The sequence below is a fragment of the Oncorhynchus mykiss genome, chromosome 29, assembly GCF_057628025.1.
Source record: "Oncorhynchus mykiss isolate SJ-2025 chromosome 29, ASM5762802v1, whole genome shotgun sequence".
In the NCBI taxonomy this organism is placed as follows: Eukaryota; Metazoa; Chordata; class Actinopteri; order Salmoniformes; family Salmonidae; genus Oncorhynchus; species Oncorhynchus mykiss.
This window is the reverse complement of record NC_143050.1, coordinates 31,430,330-31,448,891: the sequence shown is the minus strand read 5'-3', so window position 1 is coordinate 31,448,891 and position 18,562 is coordinate 31,430,330. Positions and strand designations below refer to the sequence as shown.

Sequence of the window (18,562 nt, the reverse complement as noted above, 5' to 3'; positions counted from 1 at the left end):
AGCCAATTCATTTATACTATTTATACATTTGCAAATTTCCCTATTATACTTTTTCTAATGTTTTACATATTTAATTTTTCATTCCTTTGGTAGTTCATTTTTTTCCCGTTTTTTGTCAATGTGAAAAAACACAACACTATATTTCAATTTGCAATTTGCACCTGTATGTGTTTTATTGTTAGGCCCATATTAAATTAACTTTTGAATAGTCGAATACATTTGTAGTGCAAATGTTGTGAAGCCTATACGAATCACTGACGCGTTTTAATTGTCTGTACCTTTTTTAGAATTGGCCAAAATTCTTCAGCCAAAACTGGATGAAAATCGTCCGTGGTGGTCCTTTCAACGTTTGCCAATGTCGACGTTCCACACGGGGGCGCAGTACACCTCTTTTGGCCAGTCTCATCCCCATTTCTCTCACTCATCATCCTCTTCCTAAACACTGTCAGTGTCAAAGATGACTTTCTTACCAAAACAGAAGTCAAACAATTGACACGAACTGAACAGAATGACAGAATGACATGTCATCATCAAACATGATAGATGACATGATAGTCTATCCTAGACTATAGTGTTTAAACGATTATTAGCCTACATTTGTTTCCAAAGCTAAAAGCAACATTTCCTTACCTCAATAATGAAGTTGAAATTATGGCCAGATATAATTTCTGTAAGGTTATTCTATGAACACCACATAAAATAAGAATGATCCAAATTCTGTCATCCTTTTTGGCTGTGTTTAGACAAGCAGCCCAATTCTGGTATTTTCCCCACTAATTGGTCTTTTGACCAATCACATCAGATCTGTTCACGTTAGATCGTTTTCGGAGCTGATCTGATTGGTCAAAAGACCAATTAGTGAAAAAAATATTCAAATTGGGCTGCCTGTTGAAACACAGCCTTTTTTTTGCAATTCAGGATCAGATCGATCTGTCTGTCTTTGAGCCAGTTTTTTAGCAAAGAATTGGAGAGGATCATCCTGATCCAGATAACACAATATAGTTGTGTTTACACATGCACCCCAATTTTGATCTTTTTCCACTAATTGGTCTTTTGACCAATCATATTAGGTCTTAAAAAAAGCTTATATGAAAAGTCTTATGTGATTGGTCAAAAGACCAATTAGTGGAAAAAATATCAGAATTGGGATGCCTGTGTAAACAATATCATATTGTATCATATCAATATAATATATCAATATCACAGAATCCAGAGTTTCAGTGCTTTGAACAGGGCTGCACCTTGCCATCTACTGGATAGGTTTGGGTACTACTACACTGTCATAGGGAAAAATAAATGACTAAACTACATGAATAAAGGTACCTAGATTAAAAGTAATAGAGCCTGCATATCATTTATAAGTAAGTACACACTTCTCAATATAACAACTGACTACATGCCTATACTGCGGTCAATTTAACATAATTCACCTTTAGTTTTCAGATGTAAGAAAGTTTTCTAAGCCTTGTCACCCAAATTACATTGATATTTATTGGTTGTAGAGCCTTTCACCTTTATAAATCCACCTTTCCAGTGGAATAAAATAATCCTGATTTTCAGCCCCAAAACTATATTTATCACCTTTGAAAAACGTAAAAACAGCATTTAACCTTGATTTGAAGTCAAATTGGATTACCAAATCCAAATACCTATACGGAGGATCAGAATCTAATTTCAGTTTTGAAAAACCCAATTCTAAAATGTAATACTATCGGATTGCAGGATATCTGATCTGATTAAATGCATAGAAATATAATTAATTAAGACAATGATTCATCCGTTCTATTCATTACTTTTCTATGCATTTAATCTGATCCGATAGGCGAAATCCAGATAATAATTAAAAAAAACTGGGCCCAGAAGATTAATTTGAAAGCCACACCCATGACATTGAATGGAGGCTGAACACGTTGAACAATTATGAGTTTCAGAGGGTGTGTCTTGTCAGAATGAACGAGCCCACTCTAATGTTACATTTAGTCCAGACGAGGTACAACACTAAACGCTCTTCCACCACTTTCTGTCGACACAGGTTTTCTGGAGGATAAGCGACCAACTTGCGTTTAAACATTGAATGTGGGGTCGTTTCGGGGGAGGGCAAAGTGTTACGCAGTAGGCTAGTGTTTTTCTTTATCACCCAGTTTCAGATATTGTCCTTGATATTGGCCAACGCGCCTCTCTTGCCCCTTCTCTTGGGGTCGCGTTCGTCGGGGATTGTTGTTAGTTCACCAAGGGGGTGTCGCCATGGGGGATGTTATTTCCACTCACCTGGACGAGGGCAAGCGAGAGATGATTACAGGTAAGCTCTCCCTTCTCATGACAACTGAACTCGTGGAAATTGAATTTCCCACTAATTTCCCTCTTGTGAGTTGCTGCCTAATTTGCGTAAAATGTGAAGAGGGGTACAAGACAATTGATTTAAAGCGACACGTCCTTCCACACTCACCGGAAACTTAACTCGACAGTCAGCATCCCTCGAAAGTTAGGCTACAAATGTTTCAAATTACAGAATGTTACAGAATGTCAAATTGCCGCGCATAACCCTCAGCTGAAGTACATTTAGAACAGTCAGTCTCCCTCCCCCTGCTTGAAGCAAGCCCAAAGTGGAAGTTCTTATTTCCCAGAGATAATAACTGCTTTCCCAATGACAGGCGGCTTGATCATAATGTTAGTGCACTAGTTTGGCCCATACAGAAGTCTATTTAAAGCATGTATTGCCCAACCTCTCACTCCCACAGGATATTTTTTGTCAATTTAGGGAGCAGTGCAGGCTAAACTGTCACATGAACTGAACTATTTAGGTTTGAGGAATGCAATCTCTCTCGTCGAAGTTATATACTATTGCTTGAGCATTGGTCTGCTAACTTCTCATGTTGAAATGTGTCCTTCTGAAAGGTCAACAAGGGTGAGAGCTGGAATGAGGGTAGGCCTATTTGGGCTACTTGTGATTCACTGAACCAGTCCACAATTCAACCCTGTTGATGTACATTTGCTTGGGTGAAGTGAGGTCTGATCAGGCTACTCCAATCTTGTGTTTTCCATAGCTAACCACTCAGTCTGGGGTTCTGACCTCAGAATCCAGGATGTGTCTGGTTGTGGCTGGAAACAATGTATGCCACTTTCCCCCCAGACTCACCCTCATTCCTGATTACAATTGGTTCTCTCCACCATGAATGTCTGTGTTTGTGCCTCCTATAAGACTTGTCATCCAGAGAATAGGCAGATTTACAGACATCTGTGGTCTCTCCACATAAGAATGGATTAATCCCAATTGGCACCCTATTCTCCAGTTCACTACTTTTGACCAGAGCCCGTAGGGCTCTGTTCAAAAGTAGTGCCCTATATAGGAAATAGTGTGCCATTTTGGGATGGAACCTCTCCTAGGGGAGTCTTTCCCGGGAACATGAGGTATCAACTCTGACACTGCTGCTTCTTGAGAAGGTGAACGCCAGCTATGTGCTGTAAACACTACTACTTCAGTCAGATCTGTGGAAGTGACGGGTCTGTCGCAAACGGCAAGCAACTTCTAGTGAGGCTCTCAGAATGTCATCACAAGCAAAAGGAGCCTCGTTTACACCTTGCAGTAACATCGTTTTTTTTTTGATCTGATCAATATGATCTAATCACTATCTGATCATGGTATTAAAATGTCTCTTATCCGTCCACTTTGTCTGCATTGTGACCAGATTTCCAGGTACCTCCCTGTATATAAATATGAGATATATTATTTCAAGCTAACATGAATTTATTTGGTTTAAGACCATTATTAATGCCATAAGTCATTGGTGCTTCCTGTCAATGATGTTAGAGGCGGGTATAATGATTAATTTAAATGGCTTGACCATCCAGATCGTTTTACACTCGATCGATATCCAGATATAATAGGTCCCTGACTTCCTCCAGAGGTGGTCAGGAAGAACTGTTCACAATCACATTACGATGCATCTTTTTAATGATCTCCACTTGTAAAAACGTGGGCACAATCAGAACGTGGACAAGATCAGGACGAAGGATGCTAGTTAGCACCAGGTATAAACCGGGCTAAAGTAGGCCAATTATTTCCCTACTACTGCAAGAGTATAGTACGTCACTGTTCATAGTAATATACACACTACCTAATACTAAAAAAAATAAAGCCTAGCCAGTTGATATAATAGTGAACCCTTCCTCCACTCATAAGTCTGACTGTATTTTAGTCTGGTAAAGAGCGAGGGCAGAAACCAGACGGTAGCTGTAGCTTCTAAAGATGTCCAAAGCTGCAGTTTCAGAAGGAAAGAGAGAAGCAAGTAAGTACAGAAGAAAAAGCAGGTAAGAACATGCCTTGGTATTAATGAACAGAAAGCCAGTCTGGTTCTCACACAGTAGAATGGGAAGTAACCCCCCCCCCCCCCCACCCCCCCATTCTGTCTATATGACTTTCTTTCTACATGCCTTTTAATTCATATCTCAGTTTCATTTTATACCTTTTGTCTATTTCACAAACACGACCCAACCAACTGCTAAAGGTGACAGCCCTGTTTGGGTGTGGGTGGGAGGAGTGGTTAGTCAGCTCTTGTCCATGGGGAGTATACTGTTTGGAATAGTTAGCTGTACTGGGGGATGCCTGCACATTTGCTGGCAAGGTACATTCTCAGCAGCTGACACACACACACACCTGTTTTCTTTCCTACTCCTAGACTTGTGTTAATCAGTTGTCAGTGAACTGCTTGACCTTAGTCCATCACTCCCTCATCCCCTAGTACATACAATACAGTAGACCTACCCAGTGACCGTGCATACCATTCAAGCTGCAGGAGTGTTCCAGTCAGTCTAGTTTTCATCTGTAAAGAGTTCAACAGTCTGCAAACAACAGAAACAGGAAGGCTAATGTTCAATGCATTCTGACTACTGTACCTCTCGCTCTAATATATATACACTGCTCAAAAAAATAAAGCGAACACTTAAATAACACAATGTAACTCCAAGTCAATCACACTTCTGTGAAATCAAACTGTCCACTTAGGAAGCAACACTGATTGACAATACATTTCACATGCTGTTGTGCAAATGGAATAGACAACAGGTTGAAATTATAGGCAATTAGCAACACCCCCAATAAAGGAGTGGTTCTGCAGTTGGGGACCACAGACCACTTCTCAGTTCCTATGCTTCCTGCCTGATGTTTTGGTCACTTTTGAATGCTGGCGGTGCTTTCACTCTAGTGGTAGCATGAGACTGAGTCTACAACCCACACAAGTGGCTCAGGTAGTGCAGCTCATCCAGGATGGCACATCAATGCGAGCTGTGGCAAGAAGGTTTGCTGTGTCTGTCAGCGTAGTGTCCAGAGCATGGAGGCGCTACCAGGAGACAGGTCAGTACATCAGGAGGTGTGGAGGAGGCCGTAGGAGGGCAACAACCCAGCAGCAGGACCGCTACCTCCGCCTTTGTGCGAGTAGGAGCACTGCCAGAGCCCTGCAAAATTACCTCCAGCAAGCCACAAATGTGCATGTGTCTGCTCAAATGGTCAGAAACAGACTCCATGAGGGTGGTATGAGGGCCTGATGTCCACAGGTGGGGGTTGTGCTCACAGCCCAACACCGTGCAGGACGTTTTTCATTTGCCGAGAACACCAAGATTGGCAAATTCGCCACTGGCGCCCTGTGCTCTTCACAGATGAAAGCAGGTTCACACTGAGCACATGTGACAGACGTGACCGTCTGGAGACGCCATGGAGAACGTTCTGCTGCCTGCAACATCCTCCAGCATGACCGGTTTGGCGGTGGGTCAGTCATGGTGTGGGGTGTCATTTTTTGGGGGGCCGCACAGCCCTCCATGTGCTCGCCAGAGGTAGCCTGACTGCCATTAGGTACTGAGATGAGATCCTCAGACCCCTTGTGAGACCATATGCTGGTGCGGTTGGCCCTGGGTTCGTCCTAATGCAAGACAATACTAGACCTCATGTGGCTGTAGTGTGTCAGCAGTTCCTGCAAGTGGAAGGCATTGATGCTATGGACTGGCCCGCCCGTTCCCCAGACCTGAATCCAATTGAGCACATCTGGGACATCATGTCTCGCTCCATCCACCAACGCCACGTTACGCCACGTTGCACCACAGACTGTCCAGGAGTTGGCGGATGCTTTAGTCCAGGTCTGGGAGGAGATCCCTCAGGAGACCATCTGCCACCTCATCAGGAGCATGCCCAGGCGTTGTAGGGAGGTCATACAGGCATGTGGAGGCCACACACCCTACTGAGCCTCATTTTGACTTGTTTTAAGGACATTACATCAAAGTTGGGTCAGCCTGTAGTGTGGTTTTCCACTTTAATTTTGAGTGTCACTCCAAATCCAGACCTCCATGGGTTGATAAATTTGATTTCCATTGATAATTTTTGTGTGATTTCAACTATGTAAGGAAGTGTTTAATAAGAATATTTCATTAATTCAGATCTAGGATGTGTTATTTTAGTGTTCCCTTTATTTTTTGAGCGTATATATGCATGCATGCTGGAGGTAGGTGGGGATGCTGTCCATCTAACCCCCAGACTGCTCCTTTGATCTTTGATCTGATGCAATCAAAGCCAGGTTTGAATTGGACTCTAGATGACAGGGCATACAGTTTCATAACTTAGGCCTTGAGTGTAATCAAATCTCCACCAGTTTAGTCTGCTGCAGACTGTCCGTCAAGCCGTGCCTTCATTCCAGTGGGGAAGTGTGTAATTTGACCTAACTCCTTGTGAGAGTGGCTTTGGCACACTAACCCAGCCTGTCGGAAGTGCAGTATGTGAATGAAATATACTGAACAAAATATAAACGCAACAATTTAAAAGATTTTACTGTTATAGTTCATATGAGGAAATCAGTCAATTTTAAATAAATTCATTAGGACCTAATCAATGGATTTCACATGACTGTGAACATAGATATGCATATGTTGGTCACAGACACCTTCAAAAAAAAAAAGGTAGGGGTGTGGATCAGAACCAGTCCGGGGACTCCCAAGTGACTCAATGGTCTAACGCAGTGCTTGAGGTGTCCATACAGACCCGGGTTCGGATCCTAGGCGGTCTCACAACCGGCCGTGACCAGGAGTCAGGATGCCTGCAGGCTGACTTCATTTGAATAGTATTTCCTCTGACACATTGGTTCGGCTGGCTTCCGGGTTAAGCGGGCAGGTGTTAAGAAGTGCAGTTGGGTGGGTCATGTTTTGGAGGACGCGTGACTCGACTTTCACCTCTTCCGAGTCCAATGGGGAGTTGCAGCGATGAAACAAGATTGCAATTGGATCTCATAAAATTGGGGTTTACACATCTCCATCACATAGAGTTGATCAGGCTGTTGACTGGCCTGTGAAATGTTGTCCCACTTATCTTAAATGGCTGTGCGAAGTTGCTGGATATTGGCGGGAACTGGCATGCTGTTTTAAAAGTCGATCCAGGGCATCCCAAACATGCTCAATGTGTGACATGTCTGGTGAGTATGCAGGCCAAGGAAGAGCTGGGGCATTATGCTGAAATGTGAGGTGGTGGTGGCGGTGGATGAATGGCATTCAAATTGCCATCAATTTAAAATGCAATTGTGTTCGTTGTCTGTGGCTTATGCCTGCCCATACCATAACCTTACCACCATCATAGGGCACTCTGTTCACAACGTTGACATCAGCAAACTGCTGCCCACACAATGCCATACGTGGTCTGCATTTGTGAGGCTAGTTGGATGTACTACATTCTCTAAACCAACATTGGTGGTGGCTTATGGTAGAGAAATTAACATGAAATTCTCTGGCAACAGCTCTTGTGGACATTCCTGCAGTCAGCATGCCAATTGCATGGTCCCTCAACTTGAAACATCTGTGGCATTGTTGTGACAACTGCACATTTGAGTGACCGTTTGTCCGCAGCACACGGTGCACCTGTGTAATTATTATGCTGTCATGGTGGTTGAGGTCAGGGCTCTGTGCAGACCAGTCAAGTTCTTCCACACCGATCTCGACAAACTATTTCTGTATAGATCTTGCTTTTGTGCATAGGGCATTATTACGCTTAAACAGGAACTAAGTCACCAAGCCCAAACCATGAAAAACAGCCCTAGACCATTATTCCGCCTCCACCAAGCTTTAAAGTTGTCACTATGCATTTGGGCACGTAGCATTCTCCTGGCATCCGACAAACTCAAATTCGTCCGTCGGACTGCCAGATGGGGAAGCGTGATTCATCACTCCAGAGAAAGCGTTTCTACTGCTCCGGAGTCCAATGGAGGCAAGTTTTACACCACTCCAGCCAACGCTTGGCATTGCGCATGGTGATCTTTGGCTTGTGTGCGGCTGCTCGGCCATGGAAACCCATTTCATGAAATTCCAGACGATCCATTCTTGTGCTGACGTTAGTGAGTGTTGCAACCAAGGACAGATGATTTTTACGTGCTGCCCATTCAGCACTCGGCGGTCCCGTTCTGTGAGCTTGCGTGGCCTACAACTTCGCGGCTGAGCCGTTGTTACTTCTAGACGTTTCCACTTTACAGTACCAGCACTTACAATTGATCGGGGCAGCTCTACCAAGGCAGAAATTTTACCTACTGACTAGTTGGAATGTAGACAATAAGTTAAAAAAAAAAAATAGCACAATTTGGTTGGGAGAATGCAAAACGTCAGCCAGGTTCTTCGGTGCCATCCTGTGGGTGAAATAGCCGAATCCACTAATTTGAAGGGGTGTTCACTCACTTTTGTGTGTTTGAGGTAGATGTGTACATGAAGGCAAGGCAACGTGACTAGGCATCAGGATAGATAATAAGAGTAAAATAAAAAAACAGATTTGCAGAAGCAGGTGAGTGTGCGTGTTTGTTGTCGGTATGCGTGGTGTGTAAAGTACCAGTCAAATGTTTGAGCACGCCTACTCATTCAAGTGTTTTGTTTATTTGTACTATTTTCTACTTTTTAAATACTAGTGAAGACATAAACTATTAAATAACACATATGGAGTCATGTAGTAACCAAAACGTGTTAATTAAATCAAAATAGTAGCCACCCTTTGGCTTGATGATCGCGTTGCACATACTTGGCATTCTCTCAACCAGCTTCATGAGGTAGTCACCTGGAATGCACTTCAATTAACGGATGTGCCTTAAGTTAATTTGTGGAATTTATTTCCTTAATCCATTTGAGCCATTCAGTTGTGTTGTGACAAGGTAGAGGTGGTATACAGAATATAGCCCTATTTGGTAAAAGGCCAAGGCCATATTATGGCAAGAACAGCTCAAATATGCAAAGAGAAACGACAGTCCATTACTTTAAGACATGAAGGTCAATCAATACAACAAATTTCAAGAACTTTGAAAGTTTCTTCAAGTGCAGTCACAACAACCATCAAGCGCTGTGATGAAACTGTCTCTCATGAGGACCGCCACAGGAAAGGAAGACCGAGTCACCTCGGCTGCAGAGGATAAGTTCATTAGAGTTACCAGCCTCAGAAGTCGGCAATTAACTGCACCTCAGATTGCAGCCCAAATAAATGCTTCAGAGTTCAAGTTAGACACATCTCAACTGTTCAGAGGAGACTGCATGAATCAGGCCTTCATGGCTGAATTGCTGCAAATAAACCACTTCTAAAGGACACCAATAATAAGAAGAGACTAGCTTGGGCCAAGAAACATGACCAGTGGAAATCTGTCCTTTTGGTCTGAGGGCAAATTTGAGATTTTTGGTTCCAACTGCCGTGTCTTTGTGAGACGCGGAGTAGGTGACTGGATGATCTCCGCATGTGTGGTTCCCACCGTGAAGCATGGAGGAGGAAATGTGTTGATGTGGGGATGCTTTGCTGGTGACACTGTCAGTGATTTATTTCGGATTCAAGGCACACTTAGCTAGCATTGGCTACCACAGCATTCTGCAGCGATATGCCATCCCATCTGGTTTGGGCTTATTTTTAATTTATATTTTTTTATTTAACCTTTTTATTTAACTAGGCAAGTCAGTTAAGAACAAACTCTTTACAATGACGGCCTACCTGGGAACAGTGGGTTAACTGCCTTGTTCAGGGCCAGAGCGACAGATTTTTACCTTGTCAGCTCAGGGATTCGATCTAGCTTCTTTTAGCTTACTGGCCCAACGCTCTAACCTCTACTACCGCTACCTGCCGCCCCAGTGGGCTTAGTCCCACTATCATTTGTTTTTCAACAGGGCAATGACCCAACACACCTCCAGGCTGTGTAAGAGCTATTTGACCAAGGAGAGTGAGTGATGCATCAGATGACCTGACCTCCACAATCACCTGACCTCAACCCAATTGAGATGGTTTGGAATGAATTGGACTGCAGAGTGAAGAAAAAGCAGACACGTGCTCAGCATATGTGGGTACTCCTTCAAGACTGTTGGAGAAGCATTCCATGTGAAGGTGGTTGAGAGAATGCCAAGAGTGCAAAGTTGTCATCAAGGCAAAGGTTTCTACTTTGAAGAATCTTAATTATAAAATATTTTGATATAGCACTTGATTACATGGTTCATAGTGTTAATGTCTTAACTATTGTTCTATAATGTAGAAAAAAGTTTTTAAAAACTTGCATGAGTTTACTTTTGACTAGTACTGTGTGTGTGTGCATAGAGTCCGTGCAAGAGAGTTAATTAATGGTTACCTGGACTATTTATCAGTTATATGGCTTGGGGGTAGAAGCTGTCTTGGAGCCTGATTGTCCGAGAGCCGATGCTCCAGTATTGCTTGCCGGACGGTAGCTGGTTGGACAGTCTATGGCTTGGGTGACGAGTCTTTGGCAATTTTTTTTTTAGGCCTTCCTCTGCCATCCTGGACCTCTAGATCAGGCGTTAGGGAGCTCGGCCCCAGTAATGTACTGGGCTGTCTGCACCACCCTCTGTTGCGCTTTGTGGTCGATGGTGGTGCATTTGCCATACCAAGCGGTGATGCTCTCAATGGTGCAGCTGTAGAACCTTTTGAGGATCTGAGGGCCCATGCAAAATCTTTTCAGCCTCTTGAGGGGAAAGCGGCGCTGTCGTGCCCTTTCCATGACTGCAGATGTGTGTGGACCACGTTAATAACAGTGATGTGGACTCCAAGGAACTTGAAGCTCTCGACCCGCTCCACTACAACCCTGTGGATGGGGGCGTGCTCTCCCCTATTTCTCCTGTATTGCATGATCAGCTCCTTGGTCTTACTGGCGTTGAGGGAGAGGTTGTTGTCATGGCACCACACTGCCAAGTCTCTGACCACCTCCCTGTAGGCGGTCTTATCACCATCAGTGATTTAATTAGACCTACCACCATCATGACATCAGCAAACTTAAAGGAAAACTCCACACACAAACTATCTTTTGGTATTTGTTTCATGAGTCCATTGTTGAGATACTCCCAAAATGTTTTGAATGTCATGTGTAACTTTCAAAATGCATCATGATGCTGCATTTTGCATATCTTGATATCGACCTTGTGCCATCCCAAACTCCACAGAACCTCTCTAATCAGGTTAGCAATGCTAACAAGTACATGTAAATTGCTATAGTAAATGCTAACGAGTACAGTATTTGACAAACTATTTGCAGGACAGACATCCCAGCTCATAAAGTTAAAATGCTACACAGTTTGCTGCACCCACAAATACAATATTAGACAGCAAGGCACTTGATCCAGTAGGGGATTCTCTGCTGTTACCAAGAGAAGCTTGATTTTGCAAGAAGCTAACCACTTAGCTAGCTAGGTAACTAGCTACTAAGTTAGCAAACCAAATGCACAACTGCAGAGCATTTAGCACATTTTATACAGTTATCTTAATAGTTAAGCTATCTAGCTAGCAAACATTTAAAATTCCAGGGTGTAACTAAATCTTCTGCCGCATGCTGCACAACAGTGAGTGTGTTAGGAGGCTTCCGGTCTCTCGTTGTGTGCTTGTAAACAAAACAACGTGAATGTGGACTACTGTTAAACTTCATAATGTGACTGGTGAAATTTAAGAACGCAATCTGCTTTATCTCCTAACGTCTTGTACAAGTTGGTATTTACTTAAGTAGCTACAAATATTCACATTTTATTAAACTTCTGTATACCTCCCAAGCCTACTTGAGGGGCCCCCGTGTTGACGGTCAGCGTGGCGGAAATATTGTTGCCTACCTTCACCACCTGGGGCCGTCCCGTCAAGAAGTCCAGGATCCAGTTGCAGAGCAAGGTGTTCAGTCGCCGGTTCCCCAGCTTGGTGATGAGCTTGGAGGGCACTATGCTGTTGAACGCTGAACTGTAGCCTAAACGTCATTCTCACATAGTTAATTCCCCTCCTGTCCAGCTGGGAGAGGACAAGCACTTCATAATTACATATGCGAGTGCTACATGGCGATAGTAATTTAGGCAGGTTATTTTGGAATTTTTGGGAACGGGGACAAAGGTGGTCAGCTTGAAAACATGCTGGGATTACAGACTGGGACACAGAGATTGAAAATGTCCATGAAGACACTTGCCAGCTGGTCAGCGCATGCTTTGAGAATGCACCCTGGTGTTCCCTCTGGCCCGGCGGCCTAGTGAGTCTTAAACCATTTGAAAAGTTTTACTCACATTGGCCACACAGTCATCCGGAACAAGTGCTTTCATGCAAGACTCTGTATTCCTCAAAGTGAGAATAAAAGGCATCGCTGGGTATCTTACGGCTGGGTTTCCCTTTGTAATCCATTGTCGTCTGCAAGCCCAGCCACATACGATGAGCATATGAGCCGGTGTTATAGGATTCCACCGCACTCCTATATTGTCCTTTTGCATGTTCAATGTCTCGTCGGAGGTTGTAGCAGGCTTTCTTGTATGTGTCCTGTTTCTTGTAAGTGGTTGCTCTGGTTTTTGGTTCGGATACGTTCGTATAGTTACTCTGGAGACATCATATATGCACTTACGATGAGGCCCGTCATTGATTTGGTAAACTCAATGCTATCGGATGAATCCCAGAACATATCCCAGTCTGTGCTAGCAAAAGTCTTTTAGCATTGAGTCTGCCTCGTTGGACCATTTCCATTTTGCGCACGTCACTGGTACTTACTCTTTTGAGCTTTTGTTTGTAAGCAGGAGAAAGGGTCATGGTCAGATTTCCCGCAGGGAGCATGAGGGAGGGCCTTATATGTGGTCTAGTTTTAGCGCCCCTAGTGGCGCAAGACACGTGTTTGGTAAAAGTGAGGTAGAACGGTTTTAAGTCTCCCCACATTAGTCAACGCCTACCAAAGGCGCTGCCGCTGGGTGAGTGATTTCCTGTTTGTTTATACAGTTCGTTCAGTGCTAAAGTAGCGTTGGCTTGTAGAGAGATGCATACAGCCCTGATGATTACGGGTGAGAACTCTCTTGGTAGATAAGTGTCTGCAGCATGCCATGAGGTGTTCTATATCAGGTGAGCAAAAGCTTGAGATTTCCTTCACACTGGAAGCATTGCGCTGGTTGTTTTATGAAGACGCCCCCCTCCCCCTTTGGACATGCCCGAGCCCTCCTTTGTCCGATCGTACCGATGCATGGAGCAAACCACTGAGTTCTACTTACATAGTCGTCCAGCCATGTCTCTGCTCGGCATATAATAGCGCAGCTTTCCAAGTCTCTGATTGGAGACTCTCTCGAATGAAGACACACCGAGGCTATCATTGGGGCGTCAGGAAGCCTAGTGGATAAGAGTGTTGGGCCAGTAACCGAAAGGTCGCTGGTTTGAATTCCCCAAGCCGACTAGGTGAAAAATAGGTCTGTGCCCCTGAGCAACTCACTTAACCCTAATTGCTCCTATAAGTTGCTCTGGATAAGAGCGTCTGCAAAATGTAAATCATCTGTGTAGACCAGCAATAATTGATTATGTAGGTGGAACTGTCTTGATTTTAGGTTTTCAAAATGTCAGTAACTTTCCAGTTTGGAAGATTCCCGGAATCTGAAGGGTATAAGCTGGAAATCTGGGAATCGTTCAACCAGAATTTCTGGGTGTTTTGAGAGTTGGCTGAATTTTGCAACCCTAGACCAGCATGAAACATCTATTAGACATGTTAAACGTTCAGTATCTATTCTGTTTTAGATCCCTCATGTTTTTATACAGGGCATTTCAGAAAGTGACTGAATGTGTGTTTTGAGTTTACAGGATAAACCCTGTTTACTTGTCTCTGTTCCCTCCTTGGCTCTTCCACTGGTTCTTATCTTGTTGTCAGGTCTTTCCTTCCTGCCCTCCTACTCAAAGGCTCCTTTCTCTTTCCTGTGGCGCCTTTGCCATAAACATCTCATGGACTGGTGTCACGTTGAGCTGAGAACACTGAACCACCACAAGCCAACCCTAAATGGACTGTGAGCAATTCTGTTGTTGTTGAAGTCCTTTCAAGAATGACTCTGGTTAGACCATGGTATGTTACCATTCAACAACATGATGCTTGATTGTCCGTATTAGGGTTGCCAAATTCTGTTAACTTTTAAATGTCCAGGTTTTATGAGAATTTGGGGGGGGGGGGAAATAACTGGGGTTTTGCAACCTCACTCCAGATGGTGTAGTCTGCTACAAATACAATACATTTGGCACAATCCTATTCCAGGCTCTGATGCTCCTTGACTGTAACAAAAGGTATGATAAAGTCATCTTCAATATCTGTTCCAATTGAGAATGAAGTGATTGTACCACCATGATATGTAGTGTTTTCTCAGTGAAAGCTGATGTGGCTCCTGACTTGCTAACTTTCCTTTAAAAGACACATGGTGAGCAATTTGAATTTTACTGCTTGGACTTTTTCCTATAAGGCAGATAGAAAGGTGGTAAAGATACTGGAGGGTTTAATGCCCTCTCTTCCAGTCTCTCTCTGCTTTTCCTGTCTGAGTCCGAGCCTAGTTAAGAGTCACCTTTTATAGCCCTCTACACGCCTGTCCTCAATGCCCGCTTCGATAGTCTCATACTAACGGCTTCTCTTCTACACCAAGCTCTTAGCCAAATCCTCTGTGATCTACCGAGTCACATTACTGACGTGTCACGCTTTTCTGGCTCTGCTGCCAGCTGAGACTGCGTTTCTGTGACTGTGTGGCCTAGCTGTGCTCTCGCTGTCTCTGGCTGTTTTTCTGTGATTGTTGACGGTGTTTAATGTTTTGACTGTGATGTTTGGGTAACCTGTTGTCATTTCCAATTTACATAATGGGTTAGCAATCAAATTTATTCATAAAGCCCTTCTTACATCGGCTGATATCTCAAAGTGCTGTACAGAAACCCAGCCTAAAACCCCAAACAGAAAGCAATGTAGGTCTGGGACAGGTAGCACGTCCGGTGAACAGGTCAGGGTTCCATAGCCGCAGGCAGAACAGTTGAAACTGGAGCAGCATCACGGCCAGGTGGACTGGGGACAGCAAGGAGTCATCAGGCCAGGTATTCCTGAGGCATGGTCCTAGGGCTCAGGTCCTCAGAGCGAGAGAATTAGCGAGAGCATACTTAAATTGACACAGGACACCGGATAAGACAGGAGAAATACTCCAGATATAAGACTGACCCTAGCCCCCGACACAAACTACTGCAGCACAAATACTGGAGGCTGAGACAGGCGGGATCAAGGAGACACTGGCTCCGTCCGACGATACCCCTGGACAGGGCCAAACAGGCAGGATATTTCCTTCTCATAAATGTATTCTATTGGTGTTGCCAGCTGTGTTTATGGTCTGGTGCCAGGTGTGTTTACGGACTGTGTTGCTCTTCAATTGTGTTGTCTATCCTGTGACTGTGTTACACTCCAACTGTAAATTCTGTCTTTCTTCCCACAGCTCGTGCCAGGCAGGTGATGGGGGAGTTTGGCCATGTGTACAAGGAGCAGTATGCTGTGGCCCTCTTTAACGGTGTCCGCTTTGAGATCGAGGGGGGAGGAGGGCCTCAGTCACAGCTCCTGCACCGCAAGGCAAGCGGCCAGGCCGGCCTGGGGACGACTGTCTGTTGCACTCGTTCACCCCTCTGTTTTGCCAGGTTTTTTTTTGTCACCCCCCCCCCCCTCACTCCAGCTCTCCATTTTATTCAGTTCCTCTCTCACTGTATTCCCACACCATCTGCAACTCTCTCCTTCTCTACCTCCTTACCCCCCTTTTTATCTCTTCCTCACCATCCTCTGAGTGCAAGGCCGTGTGTTTTTAAACTCGACAGTCAAAAGCGATGGACACAGATAGGAAACGCGTACTGTAGCCATCTCCACTTCAGTGCTGTGGAGTTCTGTGTTAGTCTCCGCCATCGAGTCACTGGCGGGAAAGTGGAGCAGAATTCACACATGAACAAACGGGGAGGGTGCTAAGAATGTTGTTTCCCTCGTCTCTTCTCCTCACTACCCGAGTGATGCCCCGGGTAGTCACACACACACACCGAGAACCACTTATTTACACTCCCCAAAAATATTTCTGAATAACGCACAGGCACCACATTTTTACAGAGCACTGCCAGTCAGCACCTTCCAAGCACACACAACCTCTCTTCTCCAGCTTCTCTCCATCCCCTTATTTCTGTCCTTCCTCTGCTGGGATTAAGCTGTTTGAGTTCCAGTATTTTGATCTACTACAGGACATGTAAAAACCAAGTGTGGTTGTGTAAACACTATCCGAAACTTGTGTGCTCTCACTTCAGCCCTCCGGTCTCAATCGCCTCCAGTGTGTAAAATAGAATTAGGCCTGACATTACTGTATGGATGAGTCTCAAATAGCACCCTATTCCCTATATAGTGCACTGCTTTTGACCAAAAGCCTGATAGCCCTATCGCTAACTCTGTCTGTTGTGTTGTGGTAGAATCCTCTAGAAGACCACTCTATCTTCTCTGGGGGTCTGTTCCAGTACTTGGAGGGGAACAAGAAATGGAGAAACCGCTTTGTCTTCGTGGCCGACACATACGACGTTAGCTTCTACGAGAACAAAGTGGTGAGGGCAGTCGGAAAAACTGAAACTATATATTTTCTTGCTTGTTTTACATTTAACTTCATAACCAAACTTCAAAGTCAGCTTGTCTGAATCATTTGGGTCACAACTTTAGCTGTGGACTGATGGTTCTGAACGGCTTGTACTTCATTTTCTTTCACCCTCTCTCCTTGAAACTACCCCCTCCTCACTCCGTGCTCTCTGATAGGCTCACGAGAGGGGCTTGCACCCTAAAGGAACCATCAACTGTGCCGGATACAAAGCTCTGACCTCCATGGAAGAGTACCTGGATCTGGTCAGCACCAGCCTGCCAGGTGAGAGAGACGATTTGGTAACGGCCGCTGACTGTATAATAAACGGCCGGATCATGAGAAACGCTGTTGGATTGTCGTTGAACCAGGACTACATACAATGTGAGATCAAGTAGTAAAGTCCTCAGTGGCTCGCTGGGCCGTATTCATTAGGGGCTCTATTCAATCTGGTTTGCTTAAGCGTTACGTTTCCCTAAATGCGTTCTCGGCTAATGCGGGGACATTGCCTTTGAATTTCAATCGCGCGGTAACTCTGAACTTCCGCGATACCAATTTGAATAGAGCCCTAGGGCACACTGTAGCAAAAGTTTAGCAATCAGTCTGTTTTCTTCCATTTGGTGACTAGTGAATAAAACCCTGATGAAGAAGCTATGAACACTATAAGTGTGTGTGTTTTCAGGTGTAAAGGCTAAGGCGGGCAGCGGTCCATTTGTCAAGGGTGCCACCCAGTTCCCCCTGATCCTGTGGCACCCGTACGCCCGCCACCACTACTTCTGTGTGCTGACAGAGAAGGAGCAGACGAAGTGGCACGCTGTGCTCCAGGACTGTGTCAGGCACAGCAACAATGGTGAGGAGCTGTGTGAACACATGACACAGTTAACAGTGTACACACAGCCATTTGATGGTTCTGGATGACAGGTAGGGAACAACGCAGAGACTCTCCCTCAGCTCCACCCTGGCCAATTATCGCTCTTCTGCCTTACTGCCATTGTTCACAACACAGACCAGGGTGTGTGTGTCGCTATGTGAGAGTTTTGCATACCATCTCAATGAGCTGGTCTATCAGTGAGAGTGAAATGCAGCCAGGCAGGAATGTTATGACTTGGTTATGATGAGCCTGGAGTGGTGTTCCTCTACTCTGAGTCCTGGAGGGCATGTGAGTGGCAGGGTGTGGCCTAATTCTTTATTACCCCAATTTAATAAATGTAAGTAAGCCTTGTCCAATCCAGAACCAGCCTTAGGTTCCTGCCCCATCTTTTTTTCCGTAGCGCGATGCATCTTCAAGTAAACCGCTCAAACAGGATGCTCCATTAACCAATCAGTCATTTGATCTGTACAGATGAATACAGCCTGGTGTGGTGAGCGCAGGGTGCTACACAGTAAACATTGGTGTTGGATGAGGTGAAACTCCCCTCACCTCCCCACGATGACAGTAAATGTGGAGTGTGTTTGTGTGTATTCCCCTACCTTGCGGAGCGTATAAAGAGACTTTTATATTTGTTTAGTATTTCATTAGGATCCCCAATTTAGCTGCTGCTGCAGGGAACAAAAAAAACAACAAATGTAATAAATCAAATCAAATTTATTTATATAGCCCTTCGTACATCAGCTGATATCTCAAAGTGCTGTCCATAAACCCAGCCTAAAACCCCAAACAGCAAGCAATGCAGGTGTAGAAGCACGGTGGCTAGGAAAAACTCCC

At 44.5% G+C, this 18,562-nt stretch overlaps 1 protein-coding gene across 1 annotated transcript in view; it reads left to right on the top strand.

Moving 5' to 3' along the window:
- The first annotated feature begins 1,936 nt into the window (after positions 1–1,936).
- Positions 1,937–18,562, top strand: part of LOC110509334 (protein Niban 2) — a 61,842-nt gene continuing 45,216 nt past the window's right edge. Inside the window, exons 1-5 of the mRNA XM_036968295.2 lie at positions 1,937–2,299; positions 15,703–15,833; positions 16,703–16,831; positions 17,037–17,142; positions 17,540–17,707. Coding sequence (XP_036824190.2) covers positions 2,245–2,299; positions 15,703–15,833; positions 16,703–16,831; positions 17,037–17,142; positions 17,540–17,707 — 589 coding nt within the window. The 5' untranslated portion in view covers positions 1,937–2,244. The remainder of the gene's footprint in view (positions 2,300–15,702; positions 15,834–16,702; positions 16,832–17,036; positions 17,143–17,539; positions 17,708–18,562) is intronic.